Below are 18,942 nucleotides of genomic sequence, written 5' to 3' on the forward strand. Positions count from 1 at the left end.
TTGGATTGTTTCTCAGCAGCGGCCACGTCCCGCCCTTAGAATCTTCTGGGTGAATGTCAGAGGGCTGACAGAGGGCTGAATCCCAGAGGGCTGAGAACCAGTGACTTACAAGAAATATGGGGGAAGGAGGAAGAAGATAAAGGATTCACAGTAGAAGCAAGGAGTAAATCCATACTCTTTTGTTGTTGTTGTTTTAAGGTTTTATTTATTTATTTGAGAGAGAATGAGAGGACAAAAAGGAGGAGCAGCAGAGGAAGGAGAAGCGGGCTCCCCCGCTGAGCAGGAGCCTGATGTGGGACTCGATCCTGGGACCATGACCTGAGCCAAGGCAGAGGCTTTAACCCACTGAGCCACCCAGGCACGCGCAGGTCTCCTTCTGTAACAAAGGTTGGTGGGCTTGGAGAAGAGGAGGAAGAACCCAGAGCAGTGTTTTTCTGAGCAAGTTCTGGCAGCATTGCCTGAGCAGTCATTTGGAATTCAGATTCCCAGGCCCCGCTCCTGATCTCCAGTCAGAAGCCCTGGGGGTGCAGCCCCCCCAGCATCTGTGCTTTCACAGAACATTCAGAGGATTCTAATGCATGCTCTAATTTGAGAACTGCTGGATTAGAATAAAAGGGATTTAGGAGACATGACAAGCAAACATGATTTGTGGACTTTATTTGGATCCAATGCAAAGAAACCAAATGTGTTAAGTCCTGAGAATGTAACGTACAACATGGTGACTATAGTTAATAATACTGTATTACATATTTGAAAGTTACCAAGAGAGCAGATCTTAAAAGTTCTCATCAAAAGAAAAGAAATTTAGGGGTGCCTGGGTGGCTCAGTGAGTTAAACCTCTGCCTTTGGCTCAGGTCATGATCCCAGGGTCCTGGGATCGAGCCCCACATCAGGCTCTCTGCTCAGCGGGGAGCCTGCTTCCCCCCTCTCTCTGCCTGCCTCTGCCTACTTGTGATCTCTCTCTGTGTGTTAAATAAAATCTTTTTTAAAAAAACAGAAAAAGAAAAAAAAATTAACTATGTATGGTGATGTTCATTAGACTTATTGTGCAATCATTGGGCAATGGCTGTGGTTCAGATCATGTTGGACACCTGAAACAAATATGTTCATGTCAATTCTATCTCGATATAAACAAACAAAATACCAAGAAATCAATGGAAAAAGACATTTTTGAGCTCATCAGGAAAACTTGATGGTGGCCTGTGTGTTTCGTGGTAACAAGGAACGGTTGTTAATTCTCTAAGGTGTTGCCTTGGTTCATTTGTGTGACTTACAAACAACAGAGACTTCTTTCAGTTCCATAGGCTGGGAGGTTCAAGATCAGGCGCCAGCAGATTCAGTGTCTGGTGAAGACCAGTGTCCTGGGTCACAGATGGCTGGGTTTTTCTGCAGTGTCCTCAGCAGCAAAGAAGCTCTCTCTGGTGTCTCTTTGAAAAGATACTAACAGGGGCGCCTGGGTGGCTCAGTGGGTTAAAAGATACTAACCACTGGTGAGGGCTCAGCCTTCATGACCTAGTCACCTCCCAGAGGCCCCACCTTCCAAGACTATCACACTGGGGATTCGTTTTCAACACAGGAATTTGGGGCAGGGGAACACAAACATATAGTCAAGGTATGATGATAGTATTGGGGTTGACACAGTTGTATACATTTTTAGAGATCTCTGTGTACTGAAGTATGAGGGGCAAAATGACATTGTCTGGGATTGGTCTGTAAATACTTCATCAAGGGGAAAAAGGCAATCATGAAACAAACATGTCAGATGCTACGTGATTGTTGTATCTGGGTGATGGGTATATAGGAGTTTCTTTGGGCAAGTTCTTTTGTTTTTGTTTTTGTATGTGTAAATGCTTTGGGGTGTTTCCCCCCCACAAATTTACAAAAACAAGACAATTGCATGAGAAGGGAGGCCGTATCATCCCATTTGGGTACTTAGGGCTAAAACCATTACTAGGGGCGTAAAAAATAAAATGAAGGGAAAGGAGTCAGGAGGGGCACCGGGGTGGCTCAGTGGGTTAAGCCTCTGCCTTCAGCTCAGGTCATGATCCCAGCGTCCTGGGATCAAGCCCCACATCGGGCTCTCTGCTCAGCGAGGAGCCTGCTTCCCCCCTCTCTCTCTGCCTGCCTCTCTGCCTACTTGTGATCTCTGTCTGTCAAATAAATAAATAAAATCTTAAAAAAAAAAAAAGGATAACAGGGCTTTCCAGAATCTTTTATTACCAATCTTCCTTCCAAAAGCAGTGAGGGACACAGAGAAATAATAATGAGACAGAATCTCCAGCAGTCAGGTAAGTCAGGTGTCCCGTCATCCCCCCAGCTCTGGCAGCCTCGTTTGATAAATAGCAGCGAAGTGGCAAGAATTCCTGGCAGCTGAAATGGAAGAAAGAAATATTGAACCAACCCTAAGGACCTCTCAAACCCAAAGCAATTTGGATAGACTGAGAGGGGGACTGGAGCATCTTCTCCAGAAAGTGAAGGGCAGGGTTTTACAGAGAGCCAAAACTCCCCTCCCCCCCATAGTCAGGCTAGAGTCACTTTGAACCTGTTTCCCCAATCAATCTCAGCCGTGAGCAGACTTTTTTCCTTTTCCCTTTGTTTCCCACAGATCTTATCAACACCCTCTTCTGCCCTACCCTGGGTCCTGAGAACTACATTTCCCAGAAACCCCTGCCATTCACTTCCGGTTAGGTTTTCCCAATAGTAAACACCTGCAGGAGATGAGATTGGAGGAAAAGTTGGAGTATTTCTTCCCGGCTGCTTCCTCTCTCTACTGTTCGTCCAGAGCTCTTCGAGAGGGCGGCTGCGGGCGTATGACCTCTCTTCCTTGGCTCTTGCTTTCCCCACCTTCAGGCCCAGGAGAAGTAAAATCTCCCTGTGTTGCTAGCCCCTGGGCACCTCACAGTTCAGCAAGGAAACCCCTGAAAACTTAAAAGGACCACCTGGGGGCTGCATTCTGTTTCCTGCTGGGATCTTGACTATTACGATGTCCTTGAGGAAGAGAGCGTGGTATAGTTTGCAAACATATATTCAATATAAATTTGTACGGTGAAAAAAAAATACCCATTTTTAAAATAACAGATCAGGGGCACCTGGGTGGCTCAGTGGGTTAAAGCCTCTGCCTTCAGCTCAGGTCTTGATCCCAGGGTCCTGGGATGGAGCCCCACATCGGGCTCTCTCCTGGGCAGGGAGCCTGCTCCCCTTCCTCTCTCTGCCTGCCTCTCTGCCTACTTGTGGTCTTTGTCAAATAAATAAATAAAATCTTTTAAAAAATAAAATAACAGATCAGATGAATCTCAGCCCGCAGTGATCTGTAGAAGAACACTATCGCATCTTGCAAATCAATCTGGGGGAAGCGCCTGAGTAAAACAAAAAAACTTCCAGGGAGCCTAGAGGGATGGAGGCTTTTTTTTTTTTTTTTTTTTTTTTACAAAATAAGAGTTTTATTGAGAAAATTCATGTATCATACAATTCACCTTTCTTTCTTTTTTTTTTTAAGATTTTATTTATTTATTTGACAGACAGAGATCACAAGTAGGCAGAGAGGCAGGCAGAGAGGAAGGGAAGCAGGCTCCCTGCCGAGCAGAGAGCCCGATGCGGAACTCGATCCCAGGACCCTGATATCATGACCTGAGCCGAAGGCAGCAGCTTAACCCACTGAGCCACCCAGGCGCCCACAATTCACCTTTCTAAAGTGAATCCCTTCATCTTTTTTTTTTTTTTTTTGAAGATTTTTTATTTATGTATTTGAGAAAGAGAGAGAGAGGGAGAGATCACAAGTAGGCAGAGAGGCAGGCAGAGGGGGAGGGGGAAGCAGGCTCTCTGCTGAGGAGAGAGCGCGATGCGGCATCGATCCCAGGACCCTGAGATCATGACCTGAGCTGAAAGCAGAGGCTTAACCCACTGAGCCACCCAGGCGCTCCTCACTTCATCTTTAACGTAACTATTGAGAAGGTAAGATTTATATACACCATTTCACTATTTGTTTTCCATTTGTGTTTTGTCCTTGTTCTATTGCTCACCTCAACTTTCTTTGATGTTAAGTACTTTCTAGTGCAGTGTTTTGTTTTTTTTTTTTGTTTTGTTTTTAAGATTTTATTTATTTGTCAGAGAGAGAGGGAGAGAGAGCGAGCACAGGCAGACAGAATGGCAGGCAGAGGCAGAGGGAGAAGCAGGCTCCCTGACGAGTAAGGAGCCCGATGTGGGACTCGATCCCAGGACGCTGGGATCATGACCTGAGCTGAAGGCAGCTGCTTAACCAACTGAGCCACCCAGGTGTCCCTAGTGCAGTGTTTTAATGCCCTTGTTTCTTTTGCTGGATTTTAAAGTTCGTTTCTTAGCCGTTGCCCTTGGGACGACAATGAACATCGTTAACTGTTCACAGTCTAGTTTGGATCAATACTAAATGAATTTCAGTAGCATATCCAAACTCTACTCCTATATGTCTCTTTTCTCTCCATCCTTCTTTGTGCTATTGTGGTCATATAAGTTACATCTTAATATCGGTACGTATTATCTTATGCAGATGTCTTTTATTTATTATTTTAAGGATTTTTATGTATTCATTTGACAGAGAGAGACAGTGATAGAGGGAACACAAGCAGGGGGATTGGGAAAAGGAGAAGCAGGCTTCCTGCTGAGCAGGGAGCCAAACCCCTTGGCGTGATCCCAGGATTCCAGGATCATGACCCAACCCGAAAGCAGACGCTTAACCAACTGAGCCACCCAGGGTCCCTACAGTTGTCTTTTAAATGAGGTAGGAGGGGGTGCCGGGTGGCGCAGTGGGTTAAGCCTCTGCCTCCGGTACAGGTCATGTCCCAGGGTCCTGGGATCCAGCCCTGAATCAGCTCTCTGCTCGGCTGGGAGCCTGCTTCCTCCTCTCTCTCTGCCTGTCTCTCCGCCTACTTGTGATCTCTTTCTCTGTCAAATAAATTTAAAAAATCTTTAAATGAAGTAGGAAAAGGAAATTCAGTCCTGGGATGGAGCTCCGGAGCTCAATGCGGATTCTTGGGGTTCTTCCTCTCCCTCTGCCCCTTCCCCTGCTCATGCTCTCTCTCTAACTCTCTCAAAAGTTAAAAACAAAAACAAAAACAAAAACAAAAAACCACTTATCACTACCATATAGTAAATTGCCCAATTGAAAAAATCATGTTTCTTGCCTTTCGCTGCTGATTAGAATGCCCATGAGGGCAGAGATTTTTTGCCTGTGGAGTTCATTGTTGTATCTACTCTACCTACAACAACACCTGGTCAAAGGAGATGCTCAATAAGGTTTGTGGAGTGAAAAAGTGAATGTTAAAACTCTTCTAATGGCTTTCCATCCTACTCAGAATAAACGTCAAACCCCTCTCTGCACCCTACAAGGTCTTTTATGATCTACCTTATCAGTTCCCTGCCCTCATCTCCCCCTACCCTTCTTCTCACTTACCCTGCCCCAGCTACAGGGGCCTCCCCCCTGGTCCAAAATAAGCCAAGTGTATTGCTACCTCATGGCCTTTGCACCAGCTGTTTCCTCCAGGTTCTCCCAGATAGGCACATGGTTATCCCTCATCTCCTCAGGTCACTGGTCAAATGTCACCTCCTCAAGGAAGTCCTCCCTGATTCCCTTCCCGATCGTGTCACCCTGCTTTACTCCCTTCCCAGAAGGAATCTTTAACTGAAACGATCATCTGTCCCCCATGCCCGCTTGAATGGCAGAAATCCCCAGGGGCCAGAACAGTGCTTGGCACACAGTAGGTGCTCAGTAAAAGAGCTCAGTGTGTTCCAAAGGTCCTAGACCTTACCTGTATCACTGCTGCCTCCAGTGAGCCCCCATTCAAGCTGAAGCTCAAAGTCTTGGTTATTGTCTAGACCTTGAAGCTCAAAGTCTTGGTTATTGTCTAGACCTTGAGGGAACAGTCTTGATTATTGTCTAGTCCCTGAGGGTACAAATATCAAAGCAGGCAGGACCTGGCTAAGGGCTTCTGGACTCCCAAGTTCCCATCAGCCCCACCCCTTGAGCCAATGAAATTCCTCTCAGATTCAGGCAGGAGAAGGGGACAAAGCCACAAGGATCTTGGCTCCTTCTCACTTGACTGCTTCCCCTATCTTCCCTGGCCTCCTTGTTCCCTCGCCTCACCTAGAACATACACTTACTCCCCAGTATCTATCTGTTGTGACCTCCAAGTGTGGTGAATAAGAGTATGACCAGATGTCCCAAGTTATTGCTAGCTGTGTGACCCTGGAGAAGTCACACATCACTTTGTGCCTCAGTTTCCCCAACTGTAAACGGGACCCACTGGATCTCCCACCCAAGATTTTTGAGAGGATCAAGAGAAAAAAAATCTACATGAAGTACATAACAGTGGTCTGAGAGCCAGTATTCAGTGACTGTTAGTTATTTCTGGGTGCTCTTTACATATGAACAGAAAGGCTAACATGTATCTAGCACCTTCTCAGCTATTTACATGTGTTTTCTCACTTATTTATCACTCTAACCTCATGAGGTGGGTACTATTCCTTTTTCTGTTTTGTGGGTGAAGAGTCAGTTTCAGAGAAATTAAGAGACCAGACACAGTGGGTGGGGCGATGGGGCCTCCACTTCCCCCCCTGCAGTCACAAACATTCTCCCCTTTCTAGGCCCCTGGCAATTCTTGGTTCTGGAAGCTTGAGTTGCCTTGAGCTTGACCGGGTTCAATGCCCCCTTTACTTAATATGCATTGATTAAGTGTCTCCTGTGAGCTAAGCACTGGGAACCCAGCAATGTACAAAATAGATATAATTCCTGCCTTGGTGGGGCTACCATTTGAGTGGTAAGCACAGGTAATAAAACAGCGATAACACTGTCAGGTGGTGAGTAAGTGCTGGGAAACTTTCTGTGCCTCAGTCTCCTCATCTATAAAATGGGAGAAAAGCACTCCCCACCTCATGATATGCAATGGGGACGGGATTCACCAAGTGACCATCTGACCCTGTGGGAGCTATTACTCTCCCAAAATGATCATTGTTCATCATTACTACTATATTTTAAGCCCTCTGTAAGGCAGGCAGTGTAGCCCAAGGAACAGACTCAGGCCAAACCCAGCTCCACCAAAGCCACCTAAACTGACATTGAACTGTCCCCTCCCTGAACCTCAGTTTCCCCATAGGAGACATGAAGACAGGAACACTGAGCCCCCAAGGCTGTGTAGTCAGAATGAAGTGAACACCCAATGACGGTTGTTCTCTTTAGCTCTTGACCCCTCTCGCTGGGGTTCCGGCAAATACGCAATTTTTCTAAAAGTCACCAGCCCTTGGGGTCTACCTAGATGATACCCAACAAAGTCTCGAGTTACCTCCTCGTGGGTGATGTCTGTGGACACATTGCGCCCATCACAGGCTGTGGTCCTGATGGATTTACCACGGCTCCTGGGGCAGGAGTAACCAACCAGTTGTCATTTCAAAGGAGAAGACAGAACGATCTGTGTAGTTCTTCTCCCCACGGCACTTCCACTGCAGAGAGGAGAATAATCACTTGAAAACTCCCTTTCAAATATCAAAATAATAAAAAACAATAGAAATCACGGTCACCATGGCTACTGTCTAGAGCAATCATGCTATTCTGGGGCTTGTGCCGAAAGCCTCCCTTACTCGAGCCCATCATGGCTCAGAACCCTTCATGGCTGTCATCTTACTTGGGGTAAAAGCAGAATGCCTCACTATGGCCTCCAAGGCCCAGCACGATCTGCCTACCCAGTCGCCCCTAGGCCTTCATCTGCCCCCACCCTCCCTCTTACTCACTCAGCTCCAGTCACACTGGTTCCCTCACTCTGTCCCCAGAGCCCTGAATAGTGCCCAGCACACAGTAGGTGCTCACTAAAGATTAGCAGAAGGGCTATAAGAATGAATGAAACATGTTCTCCACCATCTCAAGCCTCAGCGGCCAAAACTGGGATGCCAGAAGCCCCCTACCCATCGTGGGCTGCCTCCCAAGCCTGCCCACGACCCCACAGCATTCCTGTACCCAAAACTCAGAGTTGAAACAATCCTAGAGACAGACAATGCTTTTTCCTTCCAAACTCTCCCTGGCCCCAGGAGCCCCTTCTAAACTACCTGCCTCAGGAGCTTCCGATGACACAGGCAGGCAGGTCCTGCTCCTTAAACACCAAGACTCAAGAAGTAAACGCTGCCGCCTCCCACCCCAGGGGGATGGTTATTAAAAAAGAGAGAGGGGGGGCGCCTGCGTGACTCAGAGGATTAAGCCTCTGCCTTCGGCTCAGGTCATGGTCTCAGGGTCCTGGGATTGAGCCCCACCCGTATCAGGCTCTCTGCTTGGCGGGGAGCCTGCTTCCCCCCTCCCTCTCTCTGCTTACTTGTGATCTTTGTCTGTCAAATAAATAAATAAAATTTTTAAAAAGAGAGAGAGAGAATAACAAATGTTCGCAAAGGTGCCGAGAAACTAGTACCCTTGTGCATTGTTGATGAGAACGTGAAATGGTTCAGCTGCGGTGGAAAACAGTATGGAAATCCCTGAAAAAAATTAAACAGAGAAATATCAGATGACCCAGCAATTTCATTCCCATATGCATTCCCCAAAGAACTGAACAGAGACTTGAAGAGATAAGTGTATGCCCATGTTCGTGCGCAATGTTCACAATAGATAAAAGGTGGGAATAACTGAAGTGTCCATCGATAGGGGAATGGATGAATCAAATGTGGTATATCTCTGTACAATGGAAGGTGATTCCACCTTAAAAAGGAAGGAGATTCTGACCCATGCTTACAACCTGGAGGACATTATGCTCAGTGAGATAAGCCAATCACAAAAGGACAAATATTGCAGGATTCCATTCCATGAGATCCCCAGCGGAGTGACATTCACAGGGACAGGAAGTAGAATGGTGAGTCGGAGGTGGTGGAGGGTGGTGATGGTCGCATAACCACATGAATGTACTTGATATCCCTGAACTGGACTCTTAAAGATGGTTAAGAATGCCAGTTTATGGGGCGCCTGGGTGGCTCAGTGGGTTAAAGCCTCTGCCTTTGGCTCAGGTCATGATCTCAGGGTCCTGGGATTGAGCCCCACATCAGGATCTCTGCTCAGCAGGGAAGCCTGCTTCCCTTCCTCTCTCTCTGCCTCCCTCTCTGCCTGCTTGTGATCTCTGTCAAATAAATAAATAATCTTAAAAAAAAAAAAAGAATGCCAGTTTATGTGAGGGGTCTTGTACCATGATAACACACCCAGGATGTGGATGGAGCTCACCTTCTCCGTGACCAAGTCCCATTCTGTGGAACAGTCATCTGGCTCATCGTAACCTCTGTAATTCTTCCTCAGGGTCGCGAAGATGTGCTCCAAGGCCATTTCTTGAACCTCATAGATGAAACTGGAAGTGATGGGCCCACAAAACAGCAAGGTGCCCCCTGTGGGGAGGTTTCCTGGGGACAGAGCAGGTGGGTGGGGTTCCCCTTCTGCTTTCTTTCTTTTAAGACTTTATTTATTTCAGAGAGAGAGAAAGAGAGAGAATGGGTCGGGCGAGGGGCAGAGCGAGAAGGATCAGCAGACTCCCCAATGTGGGGCTCGAACCTGGGAGCCTGAGATCATGACCTGAGCCCAAGGCAGATGCTTAACCACTTAACCAACTGAGCCACCCAGGTGCCCTCCCTTCTGCTTTCTTTTACTTCTTTCACAATCCCCCCCTCCCGCCCCCAGCTATGAGTCTGCACTGGAGGAGGACAAATTCTGGCTGCCATCACCCCCGAGAGAGGGACAGGGGGAAGAGCGTGGGTCTCGAGCTCCGTGCATCTGGTCGTACCCACCACAAACTTGAATCATCTGCTCTTCTGAATCACCCACATGCCTGCTCCGCCCCCCCCCCCATTTGGCTGGAATGCAATTAAAGATTTGAAGATCATCTTTAGCAACTGAATCAATCACTGCACAAAAGGGGCAAATTTCATGTTCTATTTTTTAAATCAAGGTCTAAATTAAAAAGTTTTCTGGATGAGGTAAATAGTCACATGTGTTCCAAATCCACAAAGCACAGAGGGGTAGACGACAGAAAGTCTCCCTCCCACCTTTTTCTCCCAGCCAACGAGTTCCTCCCACTCCACTACGGGGACGGTGACTGTTTCCTGTGTCCCCAAAGAGATATTCGATGTGTGTCAAAGCAAAGCGTAGTCTCATTATCCTTCTCCCTGCTTTATCCTATTCTCGTGGTTCCGTGTCTGGCTGATGTTAGCAAGACTAGCAGTGGCTCCTGGTGCCAGTGGGATTTGTCATTTCTGGGCACATGGGTCTGGCTTCCCGCTGCCAGCAGCCAAGGGCTCCCTGTGGCCTCTCAGCCCACGTAGGCCCTCAAGCAACACTGATGGGCGATGAATCAGTACTGCAGCTCACTCGCCAGTAGAGTGGGAAAACAGCCCCCTGTTCAGTGCTGCTCCCAGATGCCCCCTCCCCCCACAGGGCTGAGCCCACCTGCCTGCAGGGGCGTCCTTTATGGGCAGCGTTCCCTTCCCTGCCTCACTTCCCCCCTGTCCCTCCAGGTCCCTCTTGGGATCCCCTCTCAAATAATCCAAGAACGTCAGTATAAATGAACCACCCTTCTACTGATGCTTACAATCTCCTGCCTATCCTGGTATATATGTCCTTCTGGGCCCCAGCGAGCAAATCCTTGGATGATTTCTAGGGATGGGATAGCTGGGTCAAAGCATCCGTGCTTTGTCATTTTGGCGGGTTTGGCTCAACAGCCCTCTGCTTCTGACACCTTTCAAAACCCCAGCACCTTTCACAGCTTTGCCCAGTGCTTCGCCACCAAGCGCCAGGGAGATGGTGAATGAAATTAACTCGGCCCGTTTCCTGGACCCCTTGAGGGGACGGTGGAGGGTTTTGGTTCTTCGTCCCATGTCTGGAGACCCAATCTCCGGCCCCAGGGACCCATGGGCCAGGTATCACCCCGTGGATGGCTTCTGGGGGGAGGTGCAGTGCTTCTATCGACTGGATTTCTTTCTAATGTGGGGTGGGAACAGCGGCCAATGTGGAACAATGTGGAATAGGGCAAGGACCACAGCGACAACTATGATGTCAACAATGAGAATGGTAACCATGGACAGGAGACACTGGAAGACACAGAGGGGCTGGAGGAGGCTGGAAACCTGCTCAGCCAGTGTCCCTGCAGGGGTGGGGACTGTCCCTCCCCCAACCCCAGGCCTTGCAGCCTCTTCTGTTTGTAAGAACTCAGCACCTGGTGGGATGTGGAGCTGCTTTCTTTCATGGGGCGTTTTCCTGCATGTCGTGCAGGATGCTGGCACTGAGGTGTTCTTGGAGCCACTAGCTGGAGCTCCATTTCATGTCCTGCATTTTCTGGGCACCAGGGAGACCCTAGGAGGGGACCTCCAGGTCAGTAAAGGCTCTGCGCATTGACAGCCGGCACCCGTGGTGATACAGGAGGGTCGGTGGAAAGGACAGAATGGACACAGGAGGAGGGGAGGAGAAGCAGGCGAGAACTCTTGCAAATGGGGGGGGGGTGCTGTAGGGAAGATGCTGGGTGAGAGGTCGGTGGCTGCAGGGTTGGTGGGGAGGCGGAAGGAACTTATGTTTGCTGGCCTATGTTTCAGACAAAATTCATAAGCCCCATGGTAAAAGATGAGAAAGACAGCCAGCAGAGGGGATGTCTTGAAGTCACCCATCAACCTGCTGCTCAGTCTGGGCCTCAGTTTCCCCATAGATACAATGTGAGCATGGGACCAGCTCAAGGGGCATCAGTAAGTTCTGGAGATCGTCTGGAGGCCAGATGGGGGCAAAGCAGGTCAGCTCCTGGCTCTCCTTTCATCTAGTTGATTATGATTATTAAAATCTCTTTGCTGGGGCACCTGGGTGGCTCAGTGGGTTAAAGCTTCTGCCTTTGGCTCGGGTCATGATCCCAGGGTCCTGGGATCGAGCCCTGCATCGGGCTCTCTGCTCAGCAGAGAGCCTCCTTCCTCCTCTCTCTCTGTCTGCCTCCCTGCCTACTTGTGATCTCTCTGTCAAATAAATAAAAATAAACTCTTAAAAAAAAATCTCTTTGCTAATTGAGGCTCTGAGTTGCCAGACCATCCCATGGCTGGGCTTATCTAGTCCTGATATGGAAAGGCAGGAACACGCTGTGGATACACACCTGGCGATGCCAGGGCCCACAAGGACAAACATGGATGCAGGGCTTAGCAGTTGTGGGACCCCCGACAAGTGGTTCATGTAATAGATTGTGGGGATTAATATTAATATTACTACCTCGTGCCTCTAGGTGACCAAGGTGGCTGGATAGATATCCAGGAGTCCATATGGCCTACAGGTCTCATCTTCAGAATCTGTCTCTAATCTGCCCACTTCTCCCCGGCTTCACAGCCTCACTCGGCCCAGCCCCCACTGTCTCCCACCTAGACCAGCACAGTCCCTCCACCCTGGTCTCTCAGTCGGGCCCTCATACCCCACATTCTGTTCCCCTAATGACCACCAGAGGGCGCATGTGAGCCCCTGAGTCCCGGCGCGTCCCTCCTGTGCTCAGAATCCTCTGTGGCTCCCAACACCATAAAAAACAATTTTGCTTTTCTGAATGAGATCTCAGAGACTTTGGAGGGATGGGTGTAAAGGGTAAAATCGATCAGATTCTCTGGTGGGCTGGACGTAGGGGATGAGGACTCTTTGATTCCTCCAAGCTAAACTATGGATAAAATAGTGTCCACGTCTTATTGAAAATGAAATGGAATTTTTCAGGCACAGGACCTGTCCAATAAATATTTGCTGAGTGGAGTCATTAAGAAAAAACGAGATGATAAAGCTTCAGGGAGAAGGAGGGTGGGGGCAGGGTGCTTTTAACAGTGAAGGTTGTTTATTCTCTGAAAGGTGACCCCACTAAGGATCTCCCTGAAACCTCAAATTGAAATAACCAGAGTTTTACAGTAACACAATAAGAAAGGAAAACAAAAAATGCTGGAGACAAATTTTACCTAAGGTGGGATAATCCACTCAGACAAAATTCTAAGGGAAATAGGAATGGGGAAGCTGGGAGCTGGCCTTTGGGGAGTTAGCCACGGCTACATGTGAGAATAAGCAAGATGCGTAAAATCGGCAACACGCTGTCTGCTTGCTCGTGCTCCAAACTTTCATATCTCATGTACTTGAACATGTGCTAATGCAGACACGATGATAGCAACAGTGTTGTTTTAGTGGGAACACATACACATGAGCCGATGGAACAGAGCAGTGTGCCCAGGAAAGACCCAAGGATAATGGAAATTAGTGTAGGCAGGAGAGGACTGACCCCTACCTCACACCACACACACATAAGCAAACTCCCAAAAGCCAAAGAGCTCAAAGTGAGAAATCAAGACTTCCAATTATGGGAAGAAAACCTGGGAGACTATAATGTTATGGCCTGGGGTAGGGGAGGAGTTCTAAGCGAGATATATCATGAAGGAAAAGATGGATGGATCTGATGCCATCCTATGAGACATCACAAGCACTGAAAAATAGGGGATGCTGATGGCAGGGGTTTGTAATAAGTGCAAGGAAGGATTCACCTGGGGGTGGGGTGGGAGTTTGGGGGGATGGGTGCAGATCTAACTTACAAACAAGAGAGTGCCTCTATTTTCTCTGGTTGCTCCATACCACCCAACAAAGCCAAGCAGTACCGTGAGGCAGCCCACTGCCAGGCGCAGACAGCCAGTGTTAAGGAGATATGCAGAGGATAGCCCAAGGACCTTTGCCAGGACAGCCTCTCTGAATTTGACATAGATGCCCAGGCCAATGAGGATCACACCAGACATCTTTAGGACAGAAATCAGACAGGAAAAGATAGTCTGTTAGTTGTATACAAATAGAACTCTCCCAGGGTGTGTGGGGGCGGGGGGGTGTGGTGGGAGGGGAAGAGCAAAGGCCAATAAAATCAGCAAAAACATTAAAAAATGTTAATACCCAGAGTTAGTGAGGATGTGGAGAGACATTCTTATATACTGTTGCCAGACATCAAGCTTTTTTAAGGGGGAGGGCATGCGGAAGGACACTTTGTGATTCATATTTAAAATCTTAAAGATTTTATTTTTTTAATTTTTTTTAAAGATTTTTATTTATTTATTTGACAGAGAGAGAGATCACAAGTAGGCAGTGAGGCAGTCAGAGAGAGAGAGGAGGAACAGGCTCCCCGCTGAGCAGAGAGCCCGATGCGGGCCTCGATCCCAGGACCCTGGGACCATGACCTGAGCCGAAGGCAGAGGCTTTAACCCACTGAGCCACCCAGGCGCCCTAAAATCTTAAAGATTTTACAATAAAACCCTTTACCTAGAATTTACATTTGTAGATATTCAGCATAATATCTGATATCCTCATAGACACATACATACATACCTCAGCATTAGAATGCTCAGGGAGGAAACTACCTGAAGCAATCAATAATACAGATTGGGTAGGTAAATCACGGCACAGCCATGCAATGGGACTCTAGACAGTTTTTTCTTTTTTTTTTAAGAGTTACTACCAATTCTTTTTTTTTTTTTTTAAGATTTTATTTATTTGAGAGAGAAAGAAAGCATGAGAGTAGAGAGGTCAGCAGGAGAAGCAGACTCCCTGCCGAGCAGGAAGCCCGATGTGGGACTCGATCCTGGGGCTGGGGCTCCAGGATAACGACCTGAGCCAAAGGCAGTTGCTCAACCAACTGAGCCACCCAGGTGCCCCTCTAGACAGTTTTTTCAAATGATGCTCTAGGACAAGGTTTGGCAGTCTGTGTGTGTGGGTGTGTATGTGTGTGTGTGTGTCTACGCGCGGTGCGCGCAAAGCCCCAGATATTGTGAGTTTTGGATGCCATAGGCCTCTGTTGAAACAACTCAGCTCTGTCAGCATAGCTTAAAGACAGCCATGCACAATTCATAAACAAATAGATTTCATTTACAAATAAATAATAGCAATCTATCCATTTATCTCTCTATTTACAAGGCTGTAGTTGTCTGACCCTTATTGTCGGAGGAGAATGTTTACCAGTATGGCAGTCGCGCTCTTTGGTATTTATGCAACTGAGCTGAAAACTAATGTTTACACAAAAGCCTGCGCATGGAAGTTTCCAGAAGCTTTATTCATCATTGCCAAAACTGGAAAGCAACCAAGACAGCCTTCAGCAGGTGAATGGATAAACTTGGTACATTCAAGGGACTATTAGCACTAAAAATAAATGAGTCATCAAGCCGTGAAAATATATGAAGGAAACTCACAATCATATTGGTGAATGAGAGAAGCCCATCTGAAAAGCTTATGCGGCGTACGATCCCAAGTATATGTCATTCTGGAAAAGGCAGAACTATGGAGACAGTAGAGGACCAGTGGTCGCCAGGGGTGAGTGGGGAGGTAGGGAAGACAGGTGGAGCACAGAGCACCATTATATGGTGAACTACTCCATAAATACTAAAATGGTGGATTCATTGTCAAAAGCCATAGAATGTACAACACCAAGAGTGAACTCTAATGAAAATTATGCATTCTGGGTGATCGATTGAATTGTAGCAAACTTACTGCTCCAGGGGGAGTGTTGCTGATGGGGGAGGCTTGTGCATGTGTGGAACAGGGGTATATGGGAAATCTCAGTACCTTCTGCTCAATTGTGCCATGACCCTAAAAATGAAATCTATCCAAAAGGAGGGGAAGTTAAATTTTTTTAAAGGGAAAAAGTGGATCGTAAAGCAATAGCTTTCCTGTGTTCATTTTGCTGTTTTTAAAAGGTATATAGAAAAATCTGGAAGGGTGTGAAAGTGGTGATGGTATTTATTCAGCACTGTTCCCATGATAGGCATAAGCTCTTTAAATGTTCTATCTCATTTAATTCCCATGAAAATGTTATAACACCAGTAACAAGATGAGGAGTGATATTTAATAGCCTCCTTTTTCCTGGTGACCTTTCCTTAATGCCATTCTGCTATCAAAACAATTGCCTTTTTTTTTTTTTTAAAGATTTATTTTAGGGGAGCCTGGGTGGCTTAGTTGGTTCAGCATCTGCCCTTGGCTCAGGTCACGGTCTCGGGGTCCTGGGATTGAGCTCCACCTCTGACTCCTGGCTCAGTGGGGAGCCTGCTTCTCCCTCTCCCTCGGCCCCTCCCCCACTCTAATAAACAAATAATAACAAGTAAACAAATAAAAAAATCTAATAAATAAAATCAAAAAAGAAAAAAAGATTTATTTTTCAAGAGGGGAGGGGCAGAGGAAGAGATTTGTGGGTTTTTTTGTTGTTTTTTTTTTTCTTTAAAGATTTTATTTATTTATTTGACAGAGAGAGATCACAAGTAGATGGAGAGGCAGGCAGAGAGAGAGAGAGAGGGCCAAGCAGAGAGCCCGACGCGGGACTCCATCCCAGGACCCCGAGATCATGGCCTGAGCCAAAGGCAGCGGCTTAACCCACTGAGCCACCCAGGCGCCCCAGAGATTTGTTTTTTGTTAAAGATTTTATTTACTTATTTGAGAGAGAGAGGGGGCATGAGCAGGGGGAAGGGCAGAGGGAGAAGCAGACTCCCCATTGATCTGATAAGGGACTAGATCTCAGAACCTTGGGATCACACCCCGAGCGGAAGGCAGACGTTTACCAACTGAGCCACCCAGAAGCCTGAGAGTCTTTTTTTTTCTTTTAAGGATTTATTTATTTATTTGAGAAAGAGAGAGAAAGCACATATGAGTGGGGGAGGGCCAGAGGGAGAGAGAATTCCAACCAGGCTCTGTGCTGAGCCCATGGTCGGGGGGCAGGCTCTATCTCACCACCTGGAGATCACGACCTGAGCCAAAATCCAGAGTTGGCTGCTTAACTGACTGTGACACCCAGGCACCCCAAAACAAATCCTTGTTAACGATGAACATTTTGGGTTGCTTTTATAGTAAGAAAAAAAGGTGTTTTGAAAAATTTAAAGGACCCCCCAAAATAACCACTACCTCTTTTTTTTTTTTAAGATTTTATTTACTTATTTGACAGAGAGAGCACAAGCAGGGGGAGTGGGAGAGGTAGAAGGAGAAGAAGGCTTCCCGCCAAGCAGGGAGCCTGATGGCAGAACTCGATCCTAGGACCCTGGAATCATGACCTGAGCTGAGGGCAGACACTTAACAACTGAGCCATCCAAGTGCCTAACAGTCACCCCATCTTGTCCTTCCCAAACAACTTAGTGTCCTACAGGATTTGACCTAGAGTCAAGCTCTTCTTCAGCCACCAATCTCAGCCCCAACCCCCGCCCCTTCTGCCCAGCCCCCCCTCCCCCATCACACGCCTCTGTGCTTGATTTCACTGACTCTGGGTGAACAGAGCCTACACCTGTTCCCAGTGTGTCCTGCTCCTTGTCAGTCTGCCCTACATCTTTCCTGCTTCCCCGGGGACCACCGATCTGGATGCCAGTGAATTTGGATCAACTTATTTCTGTCTTTGAGGGAGCCAGTTACGGAGGAAGGGCTGCAAAGCCCCAGGGCCTGGGTGGTGACATACTTACAACTCTGAAGCCATTGAAGAAAGATAACAGTCTCTTCAGGGAAGAGTACAGAGTGTGCGTTTCATCCATGTTGGCCAGACTGGGGGTTCCAGATGTTCAGGTCAGCATCTTCCTGAATAAACCTCAGGGCTCCTGTTTCCCCTGATGGTATAGGTCTAGGACCAGGGGCACCAAGGCTGACTTGTCCCTCTCTCTCCTGGCTGTCCGATCGTCTGCCAGCGAGGCACCCCAGCAGCCACCCCTCTGCAGTCATAAGCCTCTATCACGTCACAATTGGATGCCAGAGCGAGGCTCCCCGTGTCCGGGAAGCAGGTACCCTGAGCTACCCCTGTCAGTTCCTCATCCTCCAAACAGGCTGTACCAGGGGTGGAGAAAAGGCATGATGGGCTGCCCTGGTACCCTCCAGATGCCACTTGGGCCCCGTGGGCATAGCGTTCAGCACTGACCGCTCTTGCAGTTAATGCCCCCACTAGACTGGGGGCTCCAAGTGGGCAGGGTCCTGAGCTCTGCCCTAGTCACTGTTGTGTTCCCGAAGCTTGGCACACAGTAGTTGCTCGAGAAACCAATATGGAATGAATGAATGAAGGAGCTCCAGGAAGCAGGATCTGGCTACAAGCCATCAGGTCCCCCAAGCTTCTGCCTCCGCATTCGCTCACGTGACTCATCCTCACCCTTCTCACGGGGCTCAGAGGACAAGGTAACTGCTCAGGGTGACCCAGGGATCAAGGTCAAGGCTGGGCTTTGAAACTCCAAGAGAGACATGAAGGTGGGAACCTCTGACAGCGCTCCACCCTCCCCACTCCAGGCCCTCTCTCCACTCCCCGCCAAAACCTTTTCTTTCTCCCTCTGCTCAGCCACAGCAGGTGAAGCAAATTTCCTTGAGTCCAAGTGCCATTGATCAGCGGGGCCCTGATGAGACGCGCGTAGCAGGCATTTCAGAGGAAAAATTGTGCATGTAGGGACGCCTGGGTGGCTCAGTTGGTTAAGCAGCTGCCTTCGGCTCAGGTCATTGATCCCAGCGTCCTGGGATCGAGTCCCACATCGGGCTCCTTGCTCGTCAGGGAACCTGCTTCTCCTTCTGCCTCTGCCTGCCATTCTGTCTGCCTGTGCTTGCTCTCTCTCCCTCTCTCTCTCTGACAAATAAAATCTTAAAAAAAAAAAATTGTGCATGTAGGCATCGAGACACGCCCCCCGGCACACACATTTGAATTAATTTAACGAATGTTTGTCAAATTATCTGCTTCTTGGAATATGTGGAACTAAAAATTTGCATGTAGGAGTGACCATCTACTCCCCGACTGAGGGTCACGTTCCCATCTAGGAGGGTGTCCTTTCACGACTTTCTCTAAAAGGTCACTGAAATAAAGAGCCCAAGAGCCAGGTGCAGAGGGCCCGAAAATGAGGATGCACTGGAGGGTGAGAAAATGGAGGCGCAAGGGAGTATGGGAAAATGCAGGGATGCAAATGAGGGCTTGAAAATGTGGACAAAAGTGGACAGGAAAGGGTTGG

At 48.0% G+C, this 18,942-nt stretch overlaps 1 protein-coding gene across 1 annotated transcript; it reads right to left on the bottom strand.

Annotated features, from left to right (window-relative positions):
* Nucleotides 1–5,850: 5,850 nt before the first annotated feature.
* On the bottom strand, nucleotides 5,851–17,657 carry TSPAN16 (tetraspanin 16). The gene is given in 7 exon segments (XM_047717070.1): nucleotides 5,851–5,897; nucleotides 7,311–7,400; nucleotides 7,402–7,467; nucleotides 9,218–9,325; nucleotides 10,996–11,070; nucleotides 13,558–13,755; nucleotides 17,434–17,657. Coding segments are annotated over 7 exon segments (627 nt in total). The 5' UTR covers nucleotides 17,503–17,657; the 3' UTR covers nucleotides 5,851–5,876.
* Nucleotides 17,658–18,942: the final 1,285 nt, after the last annotated feature.

This window comes from Lutra lutra, chromosome 1 (assembly GCF_902655055.1).
Source record: "Lutra lutra chromosome 1, mLutLut1.2, whole genome shotgun sequence".
Taxonomy (NCBI): Eukaryota; Metazoa; Chordata; class Mammalia; order Carnivora; family Mustelidae; genus Lutra; species Lutra lutra.